Genomic DNA, 21,068 nt, shown 5'->3' with positions numbered 1-21,068 from the left:
CATGGGCAGTTTAGAACTGGAACACAATTATGGCCACTAAACAAAAGGTTGCACCGCTAATATAAGGAAAGATATCTAGTATGGCATCGGTTCAAATGGGTTTAGTAATTCCACAGTACTCTAAACTACCAACACAAAGCTGGGTCTGGGTTGCTTACATTTGCTGGTGCTTCATTTTACAAGGGATTTGTCAGCAATTTGGGATTTGGTGTTTTGTGAGTTAGTTTTATTATACAGCATTTCTAAAACACCAATTGCTCAAATATGCGTAGGAATTGAATAAAATTCAGTGGTACATAAAATGTGATGGGATACTGCATTCTTAAGGTGGCCATACACAGGCCGATAAAAGCTGCCGACAGACCAAGTCGGCAGCTTATTGGCCCGTGTATGGGGGCCCCCGACGGGCTTCCCCGATCGAGATCTGGCCGAAAGTCGGCCAGATCTCGATCGGATGGGATTAAAAATCCCGTCGGATCGCGGGCGCATCTGTTCGTTGATGCGGTCCCGCGATCCGACCACCCGTTTGTGAATGCTAGGATCCGATCGTTGGGCCCTAGGGCCCACGATCGGATCTGCCCGATATTGCCCACCTCAAGGTGGGCATATCGGAGGGAGTCGCCAAACGAGCGGATCTATCCATGTATGGCCACCTTTAGCTTTCTAAAAGGTTAGAGGAAGGCAATTTGACTCTGCTCATCAATTTTAGCTATATTGTAATATAGAATATTATTGTACATAAAATGCATAATTTGTTTTTCCATTGATAAGAGTCTTGTGACTTTCATATTTGACTTTTTTTTATCTGCCACACAGAATGAAATGCTTGAAGAAGGGCAGGAGTATGCTATCATGCTATATACATGGAGAAGCTGTTCAAGAGCTATACCACAGGTACTGGACCATTCTGATCTGGGGGAGGGTGTATCTGCTGCTAGATCTCTAGTGTCAGTCTGAACTGTAATCATGCAGCTTTTTGTATTCTTGAGCTGTGATATTTGAAGAATTGCTATCAAACATTATTGGCAGTCAGTTCCTATGTTTAATAACACATATTTACACTTCAAATTATTTTTTTTTAGAAAACCTGAGGTATTGTGATCAAATGACAGAAAGACCTCTTATCCGAAAAACCCTAGGTCCCAAGCATTGTTCATAAGAGGTCCCATACTTGTATAAATAAAGCTGAAGTATACTGGGTTTCATTTCTCTGTCTCAAGGTACCTTGGATCCAAATAAATAATTGAAAGAGAGAGCATACCAAAATGACATAGTGAGTGATACTGACATCCTTTCTGGCAATATATACAGACCTTAGATCCCCGGACGCACAAGCATTGCCTCCACTGCTTTCATCCTGCGTTGTTTTGTTTTTTTGCAGGCTGAGAAAAGTGGATCCACTCTGTTGTCCAGCTCCATTTATCTGCACTTAAATGTATAGCTTCAGCTTGTGTGCAGACATACTGAGCAGCCTGAAAACATGAAAGCAGGCTATAGCTGACAGGGGAAGGAAAATAAATGAAGAGTTAAAGAAAGTGTTAAAAAGAGAGTATTGACTGTGAGCGAAACAGGGTTGTAGACACGGAAAAAATGGTGAGGCATAAAAGGGAAGGGAACTAGCAAATAATAAAAAAGATTAAAGGGGTAATTTTGCATAAAGTGCAAAAAACAGGCACAAGTTGTCGCTTTTTTTTATTTTTTTTATTTGCACCACTGCTTTCTGTTTTGAAGACCAGAAACCTGTGTTAGCCCCATTCAATAAACCCTTATGTTCAGCATTGCTATATTCATGATGGGGTAATGAATGTAGCTGCCTTACATTGTGTTCCCTACCTTGCATATCATTCAGGTAGGCACGTTAGAAGCAGCACCTTTCCTATGGCAGCTGGGAAAGACAGGGCTGGCCTGCGGCTGCCGATCATGTGCTCTGTAGCTTGCACTGGATTTGTTTTATCTAGTATAAGGGACAAAGTGAAGCCAGACTTGGGATAGAAGTGCTTTCTGCGTGAGTGATAAGAGTAAACTTTAAGAAATGTGAAAAATGTTTTCTTCATTTCTCTTGTATTGTAACTGTTGTTTTGCTTCTAATATTGGCAGGTTAAATGCAATGAGCAGCCTAACCGTGTGGAAATCTATGAAAAAACTGTGGATGTATTGGAGCCTGAGGTTACTAAGCTGATGAACTTCATGTACTTTCAGGTAATTAATCTTGGTTCTATGATATGTGAAATTTATAACAACCCCAGTTACTTTGCACCTTCTCACAAATATTTCCTGCACTGAAATGAATCCATTGTATTTGTTAAGAGACGTAGCATTTTTAGCTTTTTTTTGTGCATGGAACTTTTCTTGTTTCTTTTTTTGCAAAAATGTAGAGACAATATATGACCAGTTGCAATCCAAAGTCTATATAGAATGATAGTTCATATTCTGAGTTTCTCACTAGAAAAGCTTTTTTTTTTTTGTTTTTGTTTTTCAAGCTAAAATGTTGGATATTGTTACAATATTCTTTAACACCATTTTATTTTGCATACAGGTCACAGAGTAGTAGCTGCCATACACTGTAACCATAAAAGCTTTGAATGATCTGTGCATGTAGAATGCTTTGCTCTCCTGCATTTTCTAATGTATTTTTAACCAGTTATCTCTCACTCTGGACTATTCGGATCATTGACCCTAGCAATCATACAGTGGTAAAAAAACTTGGCAATACATCAAAAGTTCCTTTGAAAAAAAAGACATACAAAATTCACCAAATTGTGCTAATTGTTTTTCCAAAATGCTTTGTGTAACTCAACAGAGAAATGCCACAGAACGGTTCTGTGCAGAGGTAAAACGCCTGTGTCATGCTGAGCGACGGAAGGACTTTGTATCTGAAGCTTACCTGATGACACTTGGCAAATTTATCAATATGTTTGCTGTCTTGGATGAGCTTAAAAACATGAAGTGTAGTGTTAAAAATGACCACTCTGCATACAAGAGGTAAGGGCTTTATTTTAAAAAAAATGCTAATACAGTTTTATAGAAATATGGTTATAAGGAACCTTTGTTTATTGGCTGTATAAACAACATATTTGGTGTGTGGATTTCTTGTAAAGTGCCCTTTGTTGTTCATTTCAAGATTTATTTTGTAAGCAAAGCTAGCTACTGTATCGAAAAGATGCAAACAGGTGCTATATATACACATACACATCAAATTGGTTGCTTGTTCCTTTCTAAAAAAAAAAAAATATAGGATTGTTCATACCTTTTTATTTTTCCTTTGGTTTGTAATAACCCCACAATTCAGGAAGGCTGACACCAAACAGAAGAACATTTCTTTTCGTGCTGAACCAGCATTGCAATCTGACAGTTAACCTTTAGATGATATAAATCCTATAATCATTACTCCACATCCTACCTGCTGTATCAGGAACATTCTAATCTTTCGTATTTTGTAGTACTTCGATGAGTATAACTAAAGCTGGCCATACATTAAAAGATCCATTTGTTCGTCGTGGTCAATGTTCTAACTCAATAAAATTTTCAAGTCTTCCTGATGAACATCAACTAGATATTGGTCAGACAGGCCCCTCCCAAGGAGGACATACACAGGCCAATAAGCTGCCATCTCGTTCCGGAGAGGATGAGTAGGTAGCTTTTATCAGCCCATATGGCCAACCAAATTCTCATCCCATAAAAAATAAACAAAAAAAACAAAACATTATTTTAAACTGAAGACAGATTAGAGTAGTAAATGCAGTATTCTTACCATGTATTATTCAGTTTTATAAGTGACCTGTAAACACAATAATCTGTGCTGATCTTTTATCGATTCTTTAGTGGTAAAGTGATGATTCTAAGTATTCATCTTTTTCTCTTTTATTTCATGTTGTAATACAGAGCAGCTCAGTTTCTACGAAAAATGGCTGACCCACAATCAATCCAGGAATCTCAGAACCTGTCTATGTTTCTGGCCAATCACAATAAGATCACTCAGGTATGGATACCTTGTTGCACAGATATGGATACCCTGTGGCAAGTTTCATTGATGTACGAAATGTATAGTCTTCCCTTCAGTGACATTAAGTAAGATCAGAGGCCCATTGTTTTATAATATTTATAAAGTTTCTTCTGTAGTTGTGTGTAACCAATGAATACTATAAAGAGCTAAGAATAAAAAATAGTTCTTGTTAGTTGAGTAGAATTCCAAACATTTTTAACCGAACATCAGAAGGATACTTCTGACTCATTACAAAAAAGTGTTTTTTTTTTTATATACACCTGCAAATACTGTCTATAGTAAATTGGGGTAGCACTGAACAGAAAACATATTTTATATTAATTGTGAGAAAGTTATACCCACTTTTTCTAGAAAGATAATGGAGTATATTTCATTCTCCTTGTGTGCCTATCTACTACCTTTAGGCTGTGTTTATAGTAGAAAATGAGTGTCTTTTTTACATTTCTAATTATTATTATTACTATCCAGCTCTGTGACCTGGGGAAATAAGAAAAAACATGTGAATAATTATTTGGGCTTTTTTTTCTACTTTTGTTTACCTCATGCTCTGGGGCATAGCTTCCAGAGACTGGAGAAATAAGAAAACTTCTGTCTTTCCTTGTGTGGTTATGATGCGTTGTGTTTCTGTTATCTTCTGGTGTGCTTATGATTATAGCCGGTTATTTTTTTATAGTCTTTGCAGCAACAGCTAGAAGTTATTCCCGGCTATGAAGAGCTCCTTGCTGACATAGTTAATCTGTGTGTTGACTACTATGAAAATAAAATGTATCTGACTCCTGGGGAGAAACACATGCTTCTAAAAGTAAGCGCACAAACAGACTTGCTTCCTATGATGAATGTGTGTACACTAAGGGGCTTTTGAAGGAAGTTTTATTATTTGGTGTGATGAAATAATACAGAATCATTTGGTCAGTGATCACCTGTCAGTAAATTGTGGAAGCCCAGTTTTATGAGCATATAGGAATGTTTGTCTTTAAAACCATCTTATTGTGTAATGATGCACTGTAATAGCTATGATTCTTTGTTTAAAGGCAATAAATTGCCCAGCCACGCTTCATATAAAAAAAAAGGAAAACTTAGAAATGTCCAGGTTTTGTAATCCAGGAATTAATTTAGGACAGATTTGGCCTACTTTCATCTGTTGATTATTCTTCAGAATCTTATAACTGTATTTATGGGGTAGTACAATAAAAGGTTTAAAGCTTGCCAATTGTAATATAGCATCTACCAGGGGGGTTTTGTTGTGTTACCCTAACACAAGTTTATTTTGATTCTAGGTAATGGGCTTTGGGCTGTATCTTATGGATGGCAGCGTGAGCAACATTTACAAACTGGACGCCAAAAAGAGAATTAACTTGAATAAAATAGACAAGTTCTTTAAGGTAATTATAATGGTCTATCAGGGGGGTTTGACATAAAACACACCCAATTGAGGGCTTTAGGTGGGTTCTCAAAAATTCCTGAATAAGCATATTTCTACCAATGAATTGTCTTTCTTAGCTTTGACAACTATGTACCATAGTACCATATGTGTTTCTTACATAGGCTATTTATATCAAAGCTTATTTTTCTTTGAAATTGATTTATTTGAACAGACAACGATAACACAACTTGCTTGTGTACCAAGAGTGGTTGTGTTCCAAGCACCCCACTGTCATCCTAGCCGCTAACCTGAAAGCGATGGTTGTTTTTTTCTTAGTCTCAGCAATGCCATCCTGTCTTACTTTCATTTGCATAACACATTTATACTAAATAAATGTAATGACAGCCAAATTTTACTGAAATGATTGACCCTCATAACCGTGTGCACTGTATCGTTGCAATTTGGCCTTGTGTGAATTGATAAACTGCCCTGATCTGATTAATCGGCCCACAGTAGTATAAGCTTTTAAAGGTATAGTTTTTGGTCAAAATCTGCCAAAATCATCCAGGTTCCTTCTTGTCTGGTTGATTGCATAGTGAAAAACCTGTGACCTCTGCATACTTTATTTGCAAGTGGTATTTTCTATAACACAACTTTTTTGCTTTTAGGTTTTTAAAGGGATACTGTCATGGGAAAACATGTTTTTTTCAAAACGCATCAGTTAATAGTGCTGCTCCAGCAGAATTCTGCACTGAAATCAATTTTTTAAAAGAGCAAACAGATTTTGTTATATTCAATTTTGAAATCTGACATGGGGCTAGACATGTTGTCAATTTCCCAGCTGCCCCAATCATGTGACTTGTACTCTGATAACTTCAATTGCTCTTTACTGCTGTACTGCAAGTTGGAGTGATATCAACCCCCCCCCCCCAGCAGCCTAACAACAGAACAATAGGAAGGTAACAAGGCTAAAGTGCAGGCACAAGTCACATGACCGGGCAGCTGGGAAACTGACAAAATGTCTAGCCCCATGTCAGATTTCAAAATTGAATATAAAAAAATCTGTTTGCTCTTTTGAGAAATGGATTTCAGTGCAGAATTCTGCTGGAGGAGCACTATTAACTGATGTGTTTTGGGAAAAAACATGTTTTTCCATGACAGTATCCCTTTAACTTATGTTATTAGTTTCTGTGACAGCTTTGATAATGAAGTTTAGATGCCTTGGGTAATATTTACAGCACTTGCAGTAATAAGTATCACTCTCTTAATGCTAACAATACCTTTTATCACCCTTCTGAGCACAGCAACTACAAGTGGTCCCTTTGTTTGGTGACATGCAAATTGAACTTGCAAGATATATTAAAACAAGTGCACATTATGAAGAAAATAAATCCAGGTAAGAATTAAATTAAGATACATTATTATAGATTTTAAAGAGCTTCAGAATTGACCAGTTTTGTAATTCTAGAGATCCAAATGAAATCTTAAGTGCTCCAGCCACACTCCTGTTAATTTTCCTATAATTCCATGAATAAGCGGATTTTAGCAAACACATGCAACTGTTATCTTTTCAGCGCTCACCAAGTAAATAAATAACTTTATTTGCCCTAAACCCTCCGCTTGAAACAATCACTCTGTGTATTTTAATAATGTGGGTCACTCACCGCTTCTGTTGAGTGGTCTGGGTCCAGTACCCCGAACCCGCAGCAGGAAGAGACATCAATCACCAGTATTGGTATGTAAGCTCCATGAAGTACAATGAAAGCATCACAAATTACTTGCTCTTTAAAGTAACAAATCATACAGTTGACATTTTTTCGACTTGAAATGCCCCCCCCCAGAAACATGGATGTAATGTTTTTGTTTTCTTCTGAAACAGATGGACCTGTACCTCATCGAGCAGCAGTCCACAATATAATATATGTGAGCAGATGATTCAGATTAGAGAAGACCACATGCGCTTTATTTCTGAGTTGGCTCGCTATAGCAATAGTGAGGTAAGTGTAGTCTTCATGTCCCTTGCATTAATACAAATTTTTTTTACAGATTTTTGAATTCAGTGCTGTTCTGGTCATATAGGGAGAGAAAGGGAAATTGATATAAGGAAAATTACATTGCATGATTTTGGACTTTATCTCCCGTCTTTTCTGTTTTAGGTGGTGACTGGATCAGGACGCCAAGAAGCCCAGAAGACCGATGCAGAGTACCGAAAACTCTTTGAATTGTCTTTGCAAGGGCTTCAGCTGTTGTCTCAGTGGAGTGCACATGTAATGGAAGTGGTATGTACTAAAATGAATGTTTGAACAAAGGTACTTGCTTTTGAGAGCTTCATTGTCAAAATCCTTAGGAACTTGTATGGACTGCATCAATTGGATAGATTAAGTTCCTTGGATTGATAAGCCTCCTCACTGGTACTCCTAATATGTATATCTTTTGCTCCCAAAGAGACCACGCAAATCATCATTTTGATTTAGGGTATGCAGGGACTAATGAGATTGTATGCTTGTTATATAGCTTTATTTTCATTTTTGTTAAACAGTACTCCTGGAAGCTTGTTCATCCAACCGATAAATACTCCAATAAAGACTGCCCAGACAATGCAGAAGAATATGAACGTGCTACAAGATACAACTATACCAGTGAGGAGAAATTTGCTTTGGTTGAGGTATGATAATTTGTCTATATTAACTCACCTGAACACACTAGTGCTTTCTGTTGCTTTTTTGTTTTTTTATTGATGGGTAATAAGGTTTAGCATCTCTTTTACTTCACAGGTCATTGCCATGATTAAAGGTCTACAAGTCCTCATGGGCAGAATGGAAAGTGTATTTAATCATGCTATTCGCCATACTATCTATGCAGAGCTGCAGGATTTTGCCCAGGTCACACTAAGAGAGCCACTGAGACAAGCTATTAAGAAGAAGAAAAACGTAATCCAAAGGTGGGAATTGTTAAATGTTTGCAAGATCAACATTCTGAGTAGCACTCTTTGCCTTTAGATCACTATTTATGCTTGCTTTCATTCATATTTAATTGTACTGCAGCATGTTAGTTGTACAATGTAAATGTATGTATGTATTAAAAAAAATAAGTAAAAAATCAAGAATATATAAAACTGATAATGGGTTTGCATTCTGTAGTGTGCTCCAGGCTATCAGAAAGACTGTTTGTGACTGGGGATCTGGGTGTGAACCATTCAATGACCCTGCTTTAAGGGGTGAAAAAGACCCAAAGACTGGATTTGATATTAAAGTTCCTCGACGTACTGTTGGACCATCGAGCACCCAGGTATTTCCCCCTGAATCCTAGTAAAATGCTAAAAGTGCTATTTTGATTATGTGAAATGCTAGTATAGTTAGTTATAACCAGATCAGGCCATACCCCTGCTTTGTCCACTAGTAACATCAGTATACAATACAGGCAATACAGTATTAGTATACAATACAGGCAAATAAAACTTTAATATTTCAAAGTCTTTATTAAGAAATAACTTAACCGAAACTCAGCTTGTGCTCCTCTTCAGAAAAGGCGATCAAAATCCATCGTGCGGCGCTCAATTTCTCCTCCCTGCCTATAGGAGAAATAGTGCCGCACGATGGATCTTTGCACTGTCGCCTTTTCTGAAGAGGAGCGGAATCTGAGTTTCGTTGAGTTATTTCTTAATAAAGGCTTTGCGATTTTAAATTTTAACTTGTCTTGGTGTGTTTTTTTTTTTTTTTTCCAATGTATTCTAAGGAATTTTTTTTTTTTTTTTTTTAAATTGTTGTTGCTGGTCCTTTAAAGGACCAGTAACATCAAAAAATTTAATTGTTTTAAAGTAATAAAAATATAATGCAGTGTTGCCCTGCACTAGTAAAACTGCTGTTTGCTTCAGAAACACTACTATTGTTTATATACCGTATATACTCGTGTATAAGCCGACCCGCGTATAAGCCGAGGTACCTAATTTTACCTAGGAAAACTGGGAACCTGTATTGACTCGTGTATAAGCCTATACTACACTTTTGCCTGCACAGCTACATTTTACTAAAAGCTGCTCCCCCCTCCCCCTGCAAAAAAGTAGCCACACTGTCTTCTCAGTGCTGAGCTCAGCCTCAGCTCTTTCTTCCTAGTGTCAAAAGCACTGCTCTGCAGCAGAACAGCTTCCTTCCCCTCTCTCTCTCCTACACCCCTCTGTGAGCCTGTGTGAGCGCAGAAGAAGTCAGAGAAGAGAAGGTTTACCATGTGGTCGTGGTGGGTGGCAGCAGGCAGTCTCTCCCTCTCTCAGAGTCTCCCCACACAAAGCAGGCACATAGTTGGAGTCCGACTCCAGCCAGCAAAGCCACGGGGGAAGGGGCGTGCATAATTGTCCCGACGTCCACACTCTGTCTCTCCCCACCCAGTCACTAAACTTTATTGTCACTACGAGCAGCACAAACTGACACTGGGGGCAGGACGGAAATCTGATGGAGTGCAGAGAGCTCGGCTGTTATTGTGACAGGCAGGTATGTGAGGCAATAGATCAACTTCCACTCACCAACCCTCCGCCTCCTCCAGATCTCCGTCCCTCCCGGCAATCAGCGCCCCCCAACCCCTGTCTCTGATGTGTGGGGAGAGAGCAGGAAGTACCCGAACTCAAAACCCGGAAGTAGCAAGATGCCGCTGCCCATGCCGGATCCAACAACAAGAACAGCCGGCACGGGTCTGTGGGACATCTTTGCTACTATGCGCAGGCACAGGAAATAGTGACTGTCCCGCGGGACAGTTGGGAGGTATGCGCGGCTTGTCTGATACTGGGCACTGGGAACGAGCACGCAGCAGCAGGGGAGAGATTCGCGTATAAGCCGAGGTAGACTTTTTCAGCACATTTTCAGTGCTGAAAAACTCGGCTTATACGCGAGTATATACGGTAAATAAGCTGCTGTGTAGCCATGGGGGCAGCTATTCAAATGAGAAAAGGCTCAAGTTACACAGCAGATAGCAGATAACATTAAGTTCTACAGAGCTGATCTGTTATCCATTTTTTATCCTGTGCCATATAGCCGTTTTTCAATTTCTGCCATTGCTACTCAGCAGCTTGTTTATACGAACTATAGTATTGTTTCTGAAGCAAACACAGCAGTTTTACCAGTGCAGGGCAACACTACATTATATTTTCATTACTTTAAAACACTTTCAGTTTTTGGTGTTACTGTTCCTTTAATAAGGTGGAGTAGTGAATACTTTTCCAAGTACTGAACATGTGATTTAAGCATTAACTAAATCCTAAAACATATTCCATACAAAGCTTATTCATTGATATGCATGTGCCCAATTTTCTTTCTCTTATTTAAATGTGTCTAAATTAAAAATGCAATGGATGACCTCATTACATTTTGGTTAATTCCTAGTAGATAATCGAGGGGGAGGGAATGGAACTGATTTAATTGCCTGAATAATAGAAGACTGAATCTAATTTATCAAATCGATTACCACCAATGTTTTCTTTCTCTTTCCTTCCTTGTGTTTGCGATTCCTCTGGCTTTGCCTGAGCAGTCTTCTGCAGCCTTCAGTGTTTTGCTCTGTTAAGGAATATAATCCTCTGGTAACTATACTAAACCATATAGTCATCATTAATATCATATTTAGCTCTGAAATTATAATATATATATATATATATATATATATATATATATATATATATATATATATATATATATATATATATATATATATATATATATATATATATATATATACATTTTTATTTTTTTAATATATACTATTCAACCGCAACATAACTCTGTATAAACTGGTAAGGCAAATTTATGTAAAGGGGTTTAATTCAGTTTACTAATGGAGAATGGAAATTATGCATTGGGATTTCTAATTTATAAGCCATTCTGCTGTATTCAGGAATGTTGTGTGCCCTCTTGCTTTTATGAACCACAGCCCTTGGCCTGCTGGGAGCTGTAGGTTATAGGTAGTTAAAGGCCAGATTTGTCATACCCTACTTAATGCATTGTTTAACAAAGTATTACTGTGTAGCTGTGCACCACAGTTTATAATCTACACAAAACGGCAAAATATCATGTGAAATAGGTGTGACGTTGACTTTCTAACCTACTAACTGATGCCTTCTTTTCTGCTTTTCTTTTTTACCAATGCTTCCCCAAAACTTATCCTTTACCACATTTTTTTCTTTTTATCTCACTCTTTGCTCTACACTTCTTGCTATTCTCCATTCCCCACTGGTTTTCAGCTCTTCCTGATGCGCACAATGGCGGAGTCATTAAACTCTGCTGAGTTGTTCAAACAGCTCAAGTCTCTGGGGATGGAAAAGCTGTTGCATATGGTAAAAAAGTTTCTGAGGCAGTCCTACACTTATCCAGCTCTTTTAGACTTTGGTGGTAAGACGATTTTTACTTCTATATGCTTGTCTTCTCAAGATCAAACAGACCCTCTAGTGAAAGAGGTTGGTTGTGTTTGCAAAATATACTCCTAAATTCCACTCTGGGTTGACCCTACTGTTTTAATGTGTTTTATAAAGAGAAGTCCAGTCTGCTGTGGTCCAGCTGTTGAACAGCAGCCGTAAAATTTATAGGAACTGTAATTCAACAACAGACTGACTGGCAAGTAGACTTCTCTTTCATATGTATGACTTGTACTTTCAGAATTGAAGGTAGCTGAACTTTTGTAACCTATTTGAAAAGCCCAACCATTTCTGTAGGCTTGTCTGATTATTATTCAACTGTATTGTTGACAGTGTGTCTAATTTATTTTCTTTTCATGTACATTCCCTGGTTTGAATGCTTCTCCCTTTTAATAACACAGCTTTATATGGTGAGAACCATGCTAGAATCCCTCATTGCTGACAAAAGTGGTTCCAAGAAAACTCTGAGAAGTAGCCTAGAGGGGCCCACCATTTTGGACATAGAAAAATTTCACCGAGAATCTTTCTTCTACACACATTTGCTTAATTTCAGTGGTAAGACTATGATGTGTGATCGATGTGCTGCTGGTATGTCTTCACAACGCATCTAACCACTTTCTAAGGCAGTTTGTTCTATGCATCATCCCTAAGAGGAATCATGAACAAACCTATCTAACAATAAAACTTGTGACTTCAGATTCTAACATTGTTTTTAAACACATCTGTAAAAGTGAATGTACTTTAAAGTAATAAAAATATAATGCAGCGTTGCCCTGCACTGGTAAAACTGCTTTGTTTGCTTCAGAAACACTACCATTGTTTATATAAATAAGCTGCTGTGTAGCAAAGGGGTCAGCCACTCAAAGGAGAAAATGCTCAGGTTACACAGCAGATACTAGATAAGCTCTGTAAAACATAATCGTGTTATCTGTTATCCACTATTTAACCTGTGCCATATAGCCTTTTTTCAATTTCCACCATTGTGCTATCCACTATTTTCCAAGTGCACGACAACAGTACATGATATTTTCATTACTTTAAAACACTTTCATTTTTTGGTGTTACTGTTCCTTTACATTTCCTCTAGTCTCATGGCTGTTGGTGGATTTCCTAAATAGGTATGGGCCTGTTTTTACATGCACTTCTCAAGTGATATCACCCATATATGAACCAGAAACCATGCTCCCCAGAGAGCTGTGGAAAAACGACCATGTTCTGCTCTACACAATATACATGATATCTTAATAAGGGTCAAATAGGATATATAACACAAATATGTGTGATATGCCCTTTTGATAGGTAGGTTCCTCAGCAACCGAGGTTTTATAACACACAAAATGGTAAGGAATTTTCTTTGGAAGAAAGTCACCCTACTAGACTTGGCCTAGGCGACTTTGTTATTAAACAAAGTTATTAAAAAACACACACACACACACACACACACACACACACACACACACACGTACTCCTGCTTTGTTTACATCAGTGCTAGCATATCTGAAACCACTACTGTTGTGCTGCAGACAACTAACCCAGAGTCTTAATTATTTTTGTACTTGTTTGCTGTTCTGGGTGTGAAATGTACAGAACTGTCTGTGTAAACCGACTGAGGTAATAAATAGTATCACAATAATGGACTGCATTACCATATTGAACGTTAACAAATTTGGTACTCTCTGTGTTACTATATGACTCCACTCTGTTTCAACATTTTATTTCTTGGAACAGTTAGTACTGTTGGTTATTTAAGTGACAATATTTGCTATAACAGGTAAAGAAGATGGAGGAGAATATTCCCCTGTACTGCCATCCAAATAAATACTGCCATTCTATAATGTAGCATGCTTAGGAACTGAGGGTTTCTGGATAATGCATCTCTCCTTAATTTAAATCACCATACCTTAAGTTTACCAAAACATAAAAGCATTTAAACAGCAAATACCCCACTAGGATTGTTTTGGCACTGATATAAATCTATGCATCTTAATTACCATCAAGTGCATGGTATAGTTTTATTATAACAGAAGCAACATTAACACATACAATTCAAATAATTTGCTTAAAATGGCACTATAGGAGATGGCCTTCCTGTGATTCTAAACTTTCCCCTGGTAAAAGGTGCCATACATGTATTACATCATAAGGGAATAAGACAAAAATAAGGGATAAAGGAGTCACCTAGATATGCCATTTATTTGCCACTTACAGCTTTATTATTAGTATGAGTTAAGTTTATCAAATGGTTTCCTACTTAATTAAAACAATTTGCTTAAAACAGTATGTTCAGCACAAACCCTATTCAGTGTCCTCATTTTGAACAAAGGATGTAGTGCCCCTTTTATAATGGTTTTGCTTAATAATATAGTACAGCTGTACTGAAACATAAAAATTAATTCCTTTAGGCTATGAAAATAAACACAGTAGATTGATTGGTGTCATTTGCATTAGTATACCCTGTTTGGGAAAAGACTTGGCATATCAGATCATAAATTCTGGCATATATTCTCTTGAGCTAAATTACAAAGCATATTTAAAAACTTGTATTACTATGTGCTTTCATAATCTGTCAAGCTAAATTTTCAAATGCCAACAAGGCTTTGCATTCCTGATCCCACACAAGAGTGACAGCTGTTGTGCAAACTTTGCACAACATAATGCATTTGGAATTACACCCACCCACTACAGTGCCTTGACCTTCATATTCTCAACATATGCCTTCAAATGGGAACTGTGGCTCATTTCCAAGCTGCTTTCTTTGTTTGCTTTTTGTTTGTGTTCTAAATAATTGAAAATATCTGAAATTATATTCGTTATTTACAGCATGAAGCTGTTCATTAATGCCAGATAGTCAAATATATTGATCATGACTAGTCCATGAGCCCAAGCTAGAAGACAGATTTCTGTTAAATTACAGCCTTTTGTATTGTATCATGAAAATTAGAAGAAGAAAAAAAGTTCACTGGAGGATAATGCACTTCCTCTGCTGCAGTTTAGCACACTGCATGAAGCTAAATTGGAGCTCCATCTATCAGCATGTTCCCTTTTTTAAGACAGCCCCAGCTCAGAAATATTCAGTTTCTTTTGTTTGGGGGTAAGAACACAAATGCTGCCCATATTTAATGACACTTCATTCTTAGATTGAGACATTTTTAGAAAATATAGTATTTCCACTATAGAGATTAAAATAGAATGGACTGTGCTTCATTAAAAGAGATTCTGTTATGCCTTTTATGGTGTAGTTTTTATTTCTAAATTACACTGTTTACACTGCAAATAATTCACTGACAGGCTATTGTTTCTCAATGTAACTGAAAGTGTCGCAGTGGGCATGGATTTTTACTATTGAGTTCTGTTCTTATACCTACCAGGGAGCTGTTATCTGGTTACCTTCCCTTTGTTCTGCGGGGGGGGGGGGTTGATGTTACTCCACCTTGCAGTTTAGCAGTAAAGAGTGACTGAAGTTTATCGGAGCACAAGTCACATGACTGTGTGCAACTGGGAAACTGGCAATACGTCTAGCCCCATGTCCAATTTCAAAATTAAATAAAATTAAATAAAACCGTACATATACTGTAAAGTGGCCCACTGATCCCGACCTATATCGATGGACCATAATTATTGGTCAGGATCAGTGGGCTGCCATTTATGTAATGTAATTTGGATTTCAGTAGTAGAACAATATACCAAATTTCACAACCAATCATATAATAAAAAGTAGGCATTTAGATCAGTTAAAGGAAGTCGCCAAAAGCAGAAACAACGGCAATAGTACATTTACTTTGACTTGATACAGGGTTTTGTTCCCTGAAACGTATGCTTTGGCTGAAAAAATACTGATAATGTACCTATAATTGTACAAAAAATAAGTTTTGTAATATATTATTGGTAAGTGTCCAGCCAGCTTAATAAATCATAGACAAACATAATCTTATATAATCACAGGGGCAGCCATTCAGTCTGAAAAAGGAGAAAGGGCAGTGGTTACATACCTGACAGCAGAAAAGCTCTGTAGAATACAAAGGGGATAGACCTCTGGAATTATTGTGTGGAAGAACTGAATCGTAGTATTCCATTTTTTGATGTTACTGTTAATGTGTTGTTATGGGGATACAGTGTGTTAATATAAATAGAGCACCTGTTACAATATTAATTGCATTTCGGTGCCCACACTAGCTCTCTGATGTCTAACACTACAATCGATCTTTTATTACACTTGAAGAAACCTTACAGCAGTGCTGTGACTTGTCCCAGCTATGGTTCAGGGAGTTTTTCTTGGAGTTAACAATGGGCCGCAGAATCCAGTTTCCTATTGAGATGTCAATGCCGTGGATTCTGACAGACCATATCCTGGAGACCAAGGAGGCATCTATGATGGAGTAAGGCTTTCCAAAATTATTTTTATTTTATTTTCCTACACTTATTTTCAGATCGTTCGCCGGAAACAGACTTTTTTTTTCAATAACTTTCTATTTGTGACTGTTCGCAGCTCTGGGAGAGAGATCACCGACTCTTTCACTGTTCTAAATTGATACATTTAGTGGATACATTTCTTATCTTTGTCCCTGCAGAGCAGAATCCCTGGGTTTCTAAAGGCAGCTGTTAGAATTGACACAATAGTTGCTAGTATTCCATAGACGCTGCTGAGAAGTGTAGAAATAGTAACCATTCAGAATCTCCTGGATTTCAGAGTTGCCAGACTGAAACACCAGAAGCAGGAAAATGACATTATCTAAAGATTAGACTAGAGAATAAAGATTAAAAATCTTTTGTGATGTACACAATGTTGTAATGTTTTTAAATACTGCCTTTCCTAAAGCCCTGCAATCTGATTGCATCTTCACTTAATGGAGTGAGGGAGTTGATTTATAAATGACCAAAAGATTTTTTAATGAAGATCATCTCAGTTTCTCTTGCTGCTTACAAAGGCTTATCCACATATGTTAATACAGAACACAGTTGGCAATTCAATCAATTTCAGCCAAGTTGTTGAGTGTGTCGGACTCATGACCATTTGGAATGTCTGATGTTCAATCATTTTAGACTACGCACCAAACAGGCTGTCCTTTTGGGGGATTCCTGTATAGGTGTGTGTGTGTAGGTCATTGTTCTTCTCAGGATTTGTTATTTAGTACAACATATGTGATTCTTTGCATTTTGTCTGTTTCAGGTATGTCCTATACTCTCTGGATCTCTATAATGACAGCGCACATTATGCACTTACAAAGTTCAAAAAGCAGTTTCTTTATGATGAAATTGAAGCTGAGGTAACTTGGAGTTTTGTGCCATGTGTTCAGATTTCTTAGGGTAAATACAGCCTCTTTTTCGACATAACCTCATTCGGTTGGGCTTATGTAGAAAAGCTGCGTAAACTTCCAAAAACAAATGTAAATGTGTGCTTTTCCAAGTGATTGAGAGAAAAGCAACCCCATACTTACCTTGTTTTGCTTTGAAGTAATGGATTCTGGGAAAGTAGAGGGAATTCAGCTTCACAATGGAACAAAGAGAGGGAGGGTTTGCCAGGGTATGGAAATGGTTCTTATTAGTAACATGACTGTAAAATCAGGTATGTCTGGTAAAAAAACAAATTTTTTTGAAAGTTCAAATAGTGTTTATGCACCTTTTGTGCATAAGGCAACTGAATGAGCTCAAGTCAAAATGGGGGGGGGGGAGTATATTTCTCTTTAATTGGCTGTTAAATATGCCCTTTTGACACATTGTTCATCCTGAGCCTGTAAAATTTCTTATGTGCATTTTTGCAATTATTAATGTGTGCTTCAATAGTGCAAAGACACCATATCTATCAAGAATAGTTCTTGGTGCTTCCTAGCTTCTAGAAATGATTGGACTATATCAAAGCATTACACGGGGTTGCTTAGCTAGGGATGTTAAACTTTCATTTGTTCCACTTCAACCCTTGAACTACACCTTTCAGCATCCTCAGCCACATACTATCTGGCCATCCTTAAGTAAAAAAGCTGCCAGCTGACTCCTTTCCTATATATTTATTGATTTATATCCTGCTTACTTTTCTCAGGTAAACTTGTGCTTCGACCAGTTTGTCTACAAGTTAGCGGACCAAATATTTGCCCACTACAAAGTTGTAGCTGGCGGGTAAGAATTTAAACTGCATGGTGAAAGGATTTAGTTGTGTTGGAAATTCTCTTTTTGGGATATAATTACATTTTTTTTCACTTGCAGCCTTCTTCTAGACAAGCGGCTTAGAGCAGACTGTAAGAATCAGGGAGCAAATATTTCCCAGCCGACATCCAATCGCTATGACACTTTGCTGAAGCAGAGGCATGTACAGGTGAGCAAGAAGTCCCTCACAAGCATATAGAGGCATAGTGTATGTGAATCTTTATTTATGAAAGTATACAGTTGTTTTTATATTGTACTGCAGTTGGTTATATACCTGCGGTGTTGATATTCACAGGTTGCCGGTAGGAATTGCAGATGGTAATATGGTTTTGGTTCTGGGCTTCAAGTTGGTTTCTCTGCCCTGCAAGCTTGGTTGACTGTTTCTGGCATATAATGACCATTTTTGGTTTTATGGTGGCCAGCAGATAGCAGGTCAGGTTGTGGATATAGCATTTTGTGAGTTGGATTGCGTAGCAATTCCAAGTGGGCAAAAATGCGAGTTGCTGCTTTAGATGCAAGTCACAAGTTTGTTGTTTAGGTGTGAGTCTACCAATTAGGCCCGCACAGATCTGTCTTCTATGTTTCCTTCCATTTGTATTAAATATTAGCTTAGTGCTTATAAATAACGAGAGACATCTCTTTCTTCATTAAACTTGTATTTTTGCTTTGAATACAGAGCTGAAGGAAGAGTCACTTTAAAGATGATTTGACTCAATTGCAACTCACATACAGTACAATGAGAGTCAAGGAAATAACAGCCCCAAAATGTGTAAAGCAACCTCACACAAACCTATTGGTTATATAGCCAGGGAATACTGTGGTGTACCATGCATTGTTGCATCACTCTTGTGATGGTACAGTGAACTGGCCGGCTTGCAATTCCTATGCAAAACAAAGCAGTTGCATATAGAACCAATAAGGGTGCGCAGCATTGCTGTTATTGAAATACTGACACTTCCATTGTTGCTCTGCATTTTTTGTCCACACAGTAAATGCCAAATAGGATGGTTTCTGGTGCTTTGGCATCCTATATTTATTTACATCTAGACAGATGCCACCAGTTTTTTTAAAAACCCTCCCTGTTGCCCAATGTGTTAGTCATCTGAAAGTGAAGCAGTTTCCACTTTGAAACATAGCAGTTCATGTCAAGCGATTGCGACAAATACTGTGTGTTTTTGCATTTACCAGTATTGTATTATTTACATTCTTTGGTATCCTATTCAGTGTGCATTGTGGTTTAGTGGTTAGGTTTTCTGTTTTGCAGTGCTGGGATCTTTAATCCGATTGGGTTTGTGTGGGTTTCCTCTCGGTACTCCCGTTTCCTCCCACACTTGGTAGTTTAAATGGCTCTTGGTGACGCTGACAATAGCCCTTCTTGCTCAAAAAGAAGAAAGGTGCAGAGAAACATTTTCATAGTTTTGTAGGGTTCTGAGCTGCACTATGAAACTCGTTATCAGAATGCACAGTTTGATGAGCAAATGTAAAAAGTATAAAGTTTAATGCCATTTTTTATCTTTTACCACAGCTTCTAGGGCGATCAATTGACCTGAATCGCTTAATTACGCAGAGAATTTCGGCTGCTCTCTACAGATCACTGGAGCTGGCCATTGGGCGATTTGAAAGTGAAGATCTGACCTCAATAGTTGTAAGTAGTTTAGAAGTACAACACTTGTGAACTACCCCTTTAAGTACAAATTAGTAGTGCAAATTCATTGTCAAGATATTTTGTAGTTTAGGAATCCCGTTCCTTTAAAATGGCTTTGCTTCATTGTGCTGTAGTGAATGTTAAAATCCTTACTGTTTACAGAGCTGTCAGTGGTCACAGCAAAATGAATGACCCTTTTCCTTTTGACTGTTCTCAAGACGTAGTAGGCCTGTGCCACATGGGGTGGTTCAAGTGCAGCTGCTTTCTTCAGAAAACTGTGGTGGGCACAGTTACTTAAAGCAATAGTAACGACAAAAAAGTGTTTTCAAGTAATGAAAATATAATGTACTGTTGTGCTGCACGAGTACAACTGGTGTGTTTGCTTCAGAAACTCTACAATAGTTTTTATAAACAAGCCATGGGGGCAGCAAATGTAAAGCTGAAAATGGAGCAAAGGCACAGGATACACAGCAGATAACAGATAAGCTCTGTAATATACAAAGGGATTCATCAGAACTTATCTGTTATCTACTGTGTATCCTGTGCTTGAATGGCTGCCCCCATGGCAACACAGCAGCTTGTTTATATAACCTATATTTTTTTTTCTAAAGCAAACACACCCATTTTGCCAGTTGAGGGCAACACTACATTATACTGTTATTCCTTTAAAACACTTTCATTTTTTCGTGTTACTGTTCCTGTAATTGAAAGCATCCTGGATGATGCTGAATGGCAGCAGCAGACAAATTGACTGTATGCTACCAACCTTAGTTTAATCTGTGTATAGTGATTTTTTTGTCTGTTTGTTTAAGATTCAGTGTTTTAAATATTATCATCTCCCACATTTTATCGATACCCCCTTTCATGTTCTGAACAACAGAATAAAGGTTTGATGAATCCTTTCTATTGTTTGCTTATGCTTCTTAGGAGCTGGACGGTCTAATTGAAATAAATCGAATGACGCACAAGCTGTTGAGCAAGTTCTTGACCTTGGACAGTTTTGATGCTATGTTCCGTGAGGCCAATCATAATGTGTCTGCTCCTTACGGCAGAATCACCCTCCACGTCTTCTGGGAGCTTAACTATGACTTTCTTCCAAATTACTGCTACAATGGATCCACTTACAGGTAATACAGGAGTTTGTTGCAGTTTTCCCCTCTGAATTTAGTCATTCAGAACATATATTATTTATTGCATTGGTGGCTTATGTAAAATTACATGGCCAGGTGTGCCAGTGCCAATTAAACGGTTGTTTGCCTTATGACAAATTTTAGAAAAAAATGTATAATATTGCTTCTTCAATTTTGATGTTGCCAGTTCACATTTAAGTGAAGTTTTCCAATGTTATTGTTAATTTGTATGTTCTTAACCACTGTTTAACTAGTCTACATTTTTTCAAATTCATAAATGATACCACTATTGCTTTTTGTCAGTTTGCAGTTTTAAATGTAGTTGTTGTTGTTACATTATATTGCATTTCATTTTGTTCAGGCTCTCTACTGCTCATTTTCCATTCTGTCATTCAAAC

General features: G+C 37.7%; 1 protein-coding gene across 3 annotated transcripts in view; it reads left to right on the top strand.

Moving 5' to 3' along the window:
• LOC108709728 (cytoplasmic FMR1-interacting protein 1) overlaps positions 1 to 21,068 on the top strand; it is a 54,179-nt gene that overhangs the window by 10,970 nt on the left and 22,141 nt on the right. Inside the window, exons 4-22 of one of the 3 annotated variants that reach the window (XM_018249813.2) lie at positions 817 to 894; positions 2,098 to 2,199; positions 2,801 to 2,982; positions 3,883 to 3,979; positions 4,677 to 4,805; positions 5,281 to 5,385; positions 6,671 to 6,762; positions 7,246 to 7,363; positions 7,523 to 7,645; positions 7,906 to 8,031; positions 8,141 to 8,307; positions 8,507 to 8,654; positions 11,587 to 11,734; positions 15,977 to 16,133; positions 16,925 to 17,021; positions 17,792 to 17,868; positions 17,956 to 18,064; positions 19,421 to 19,540; positions 20,468 to 20,667. In XM_018249813.2, coding sequence (XP_018105302.1) covers positions 817 to 894; positions 2,098 to 2,199; positions 2,801 to 2,982; positions 3,883 to 3,979; positions 4,677 to 4,805; positions 5,281 to 5,385; positions 6,671 to 6,762; positions 7,246 to 7,363; positions 7,523 to 7,645; positions 7,906 to 8,031; positions 8,141 to 8,307; positions 8,507 to 8,654; positions 11,587 to 11,734; positions 15,977 to 16,133; positions 16,925 to 17,021; positions 17,792 to 17,868; positions 17,956 to 18,064; positions 19,421 to 19,540; positions 20,468 to 20,667 — 2,375 coding nt within the window. Of the gene's footprint in view, positions 1 to 816; positions 895 to 2,097; positions 2,200 to 2,800; positions 2,983 to 3,882; positions 3,980 to 4,676; positions 4,806 to 5,280; positions 5,386 to 6,670; positions 6,763 to 7,245; positions 7,364 to 7,522; positions 7,646 to 7,905; positions 8,032 to 8,140; positions 8,308 to 8,506; positions 8,655 to 11,586; positions 11,735 to 12,158; positions 12,313 to 15,976; positions 16,134 to 16,924; positions 17,022 to 17,791; positions 17,869 to 17,955; positions 18,065 to 19,420; positions 19,541 to 20,467; positions 20,668 to 21,068 lie in introns of those variants that run through there. The other 2 variants (XM_018249811.2, XM_018249814.2) reach the window with 2 other exon arrangements.

Source organism: Xenopus laevis, chromosome 2S (assembly GCF_017654675.1).
Source record: "Xenopus laevis strain J_2021 chromosome 2S, Xenopus_laevis_v10.1, whole genome shotgun sequence".
NCBI lineage: Eukaryota > Metazoa > Chordata > Amphibia > Anura > Pipidae > Xenopus > Xenopus laevis.
Note: the sequence above shows the minus strand (reverse complement) of the source record. Positions and strands in the feature narration are given on the sequence as shown.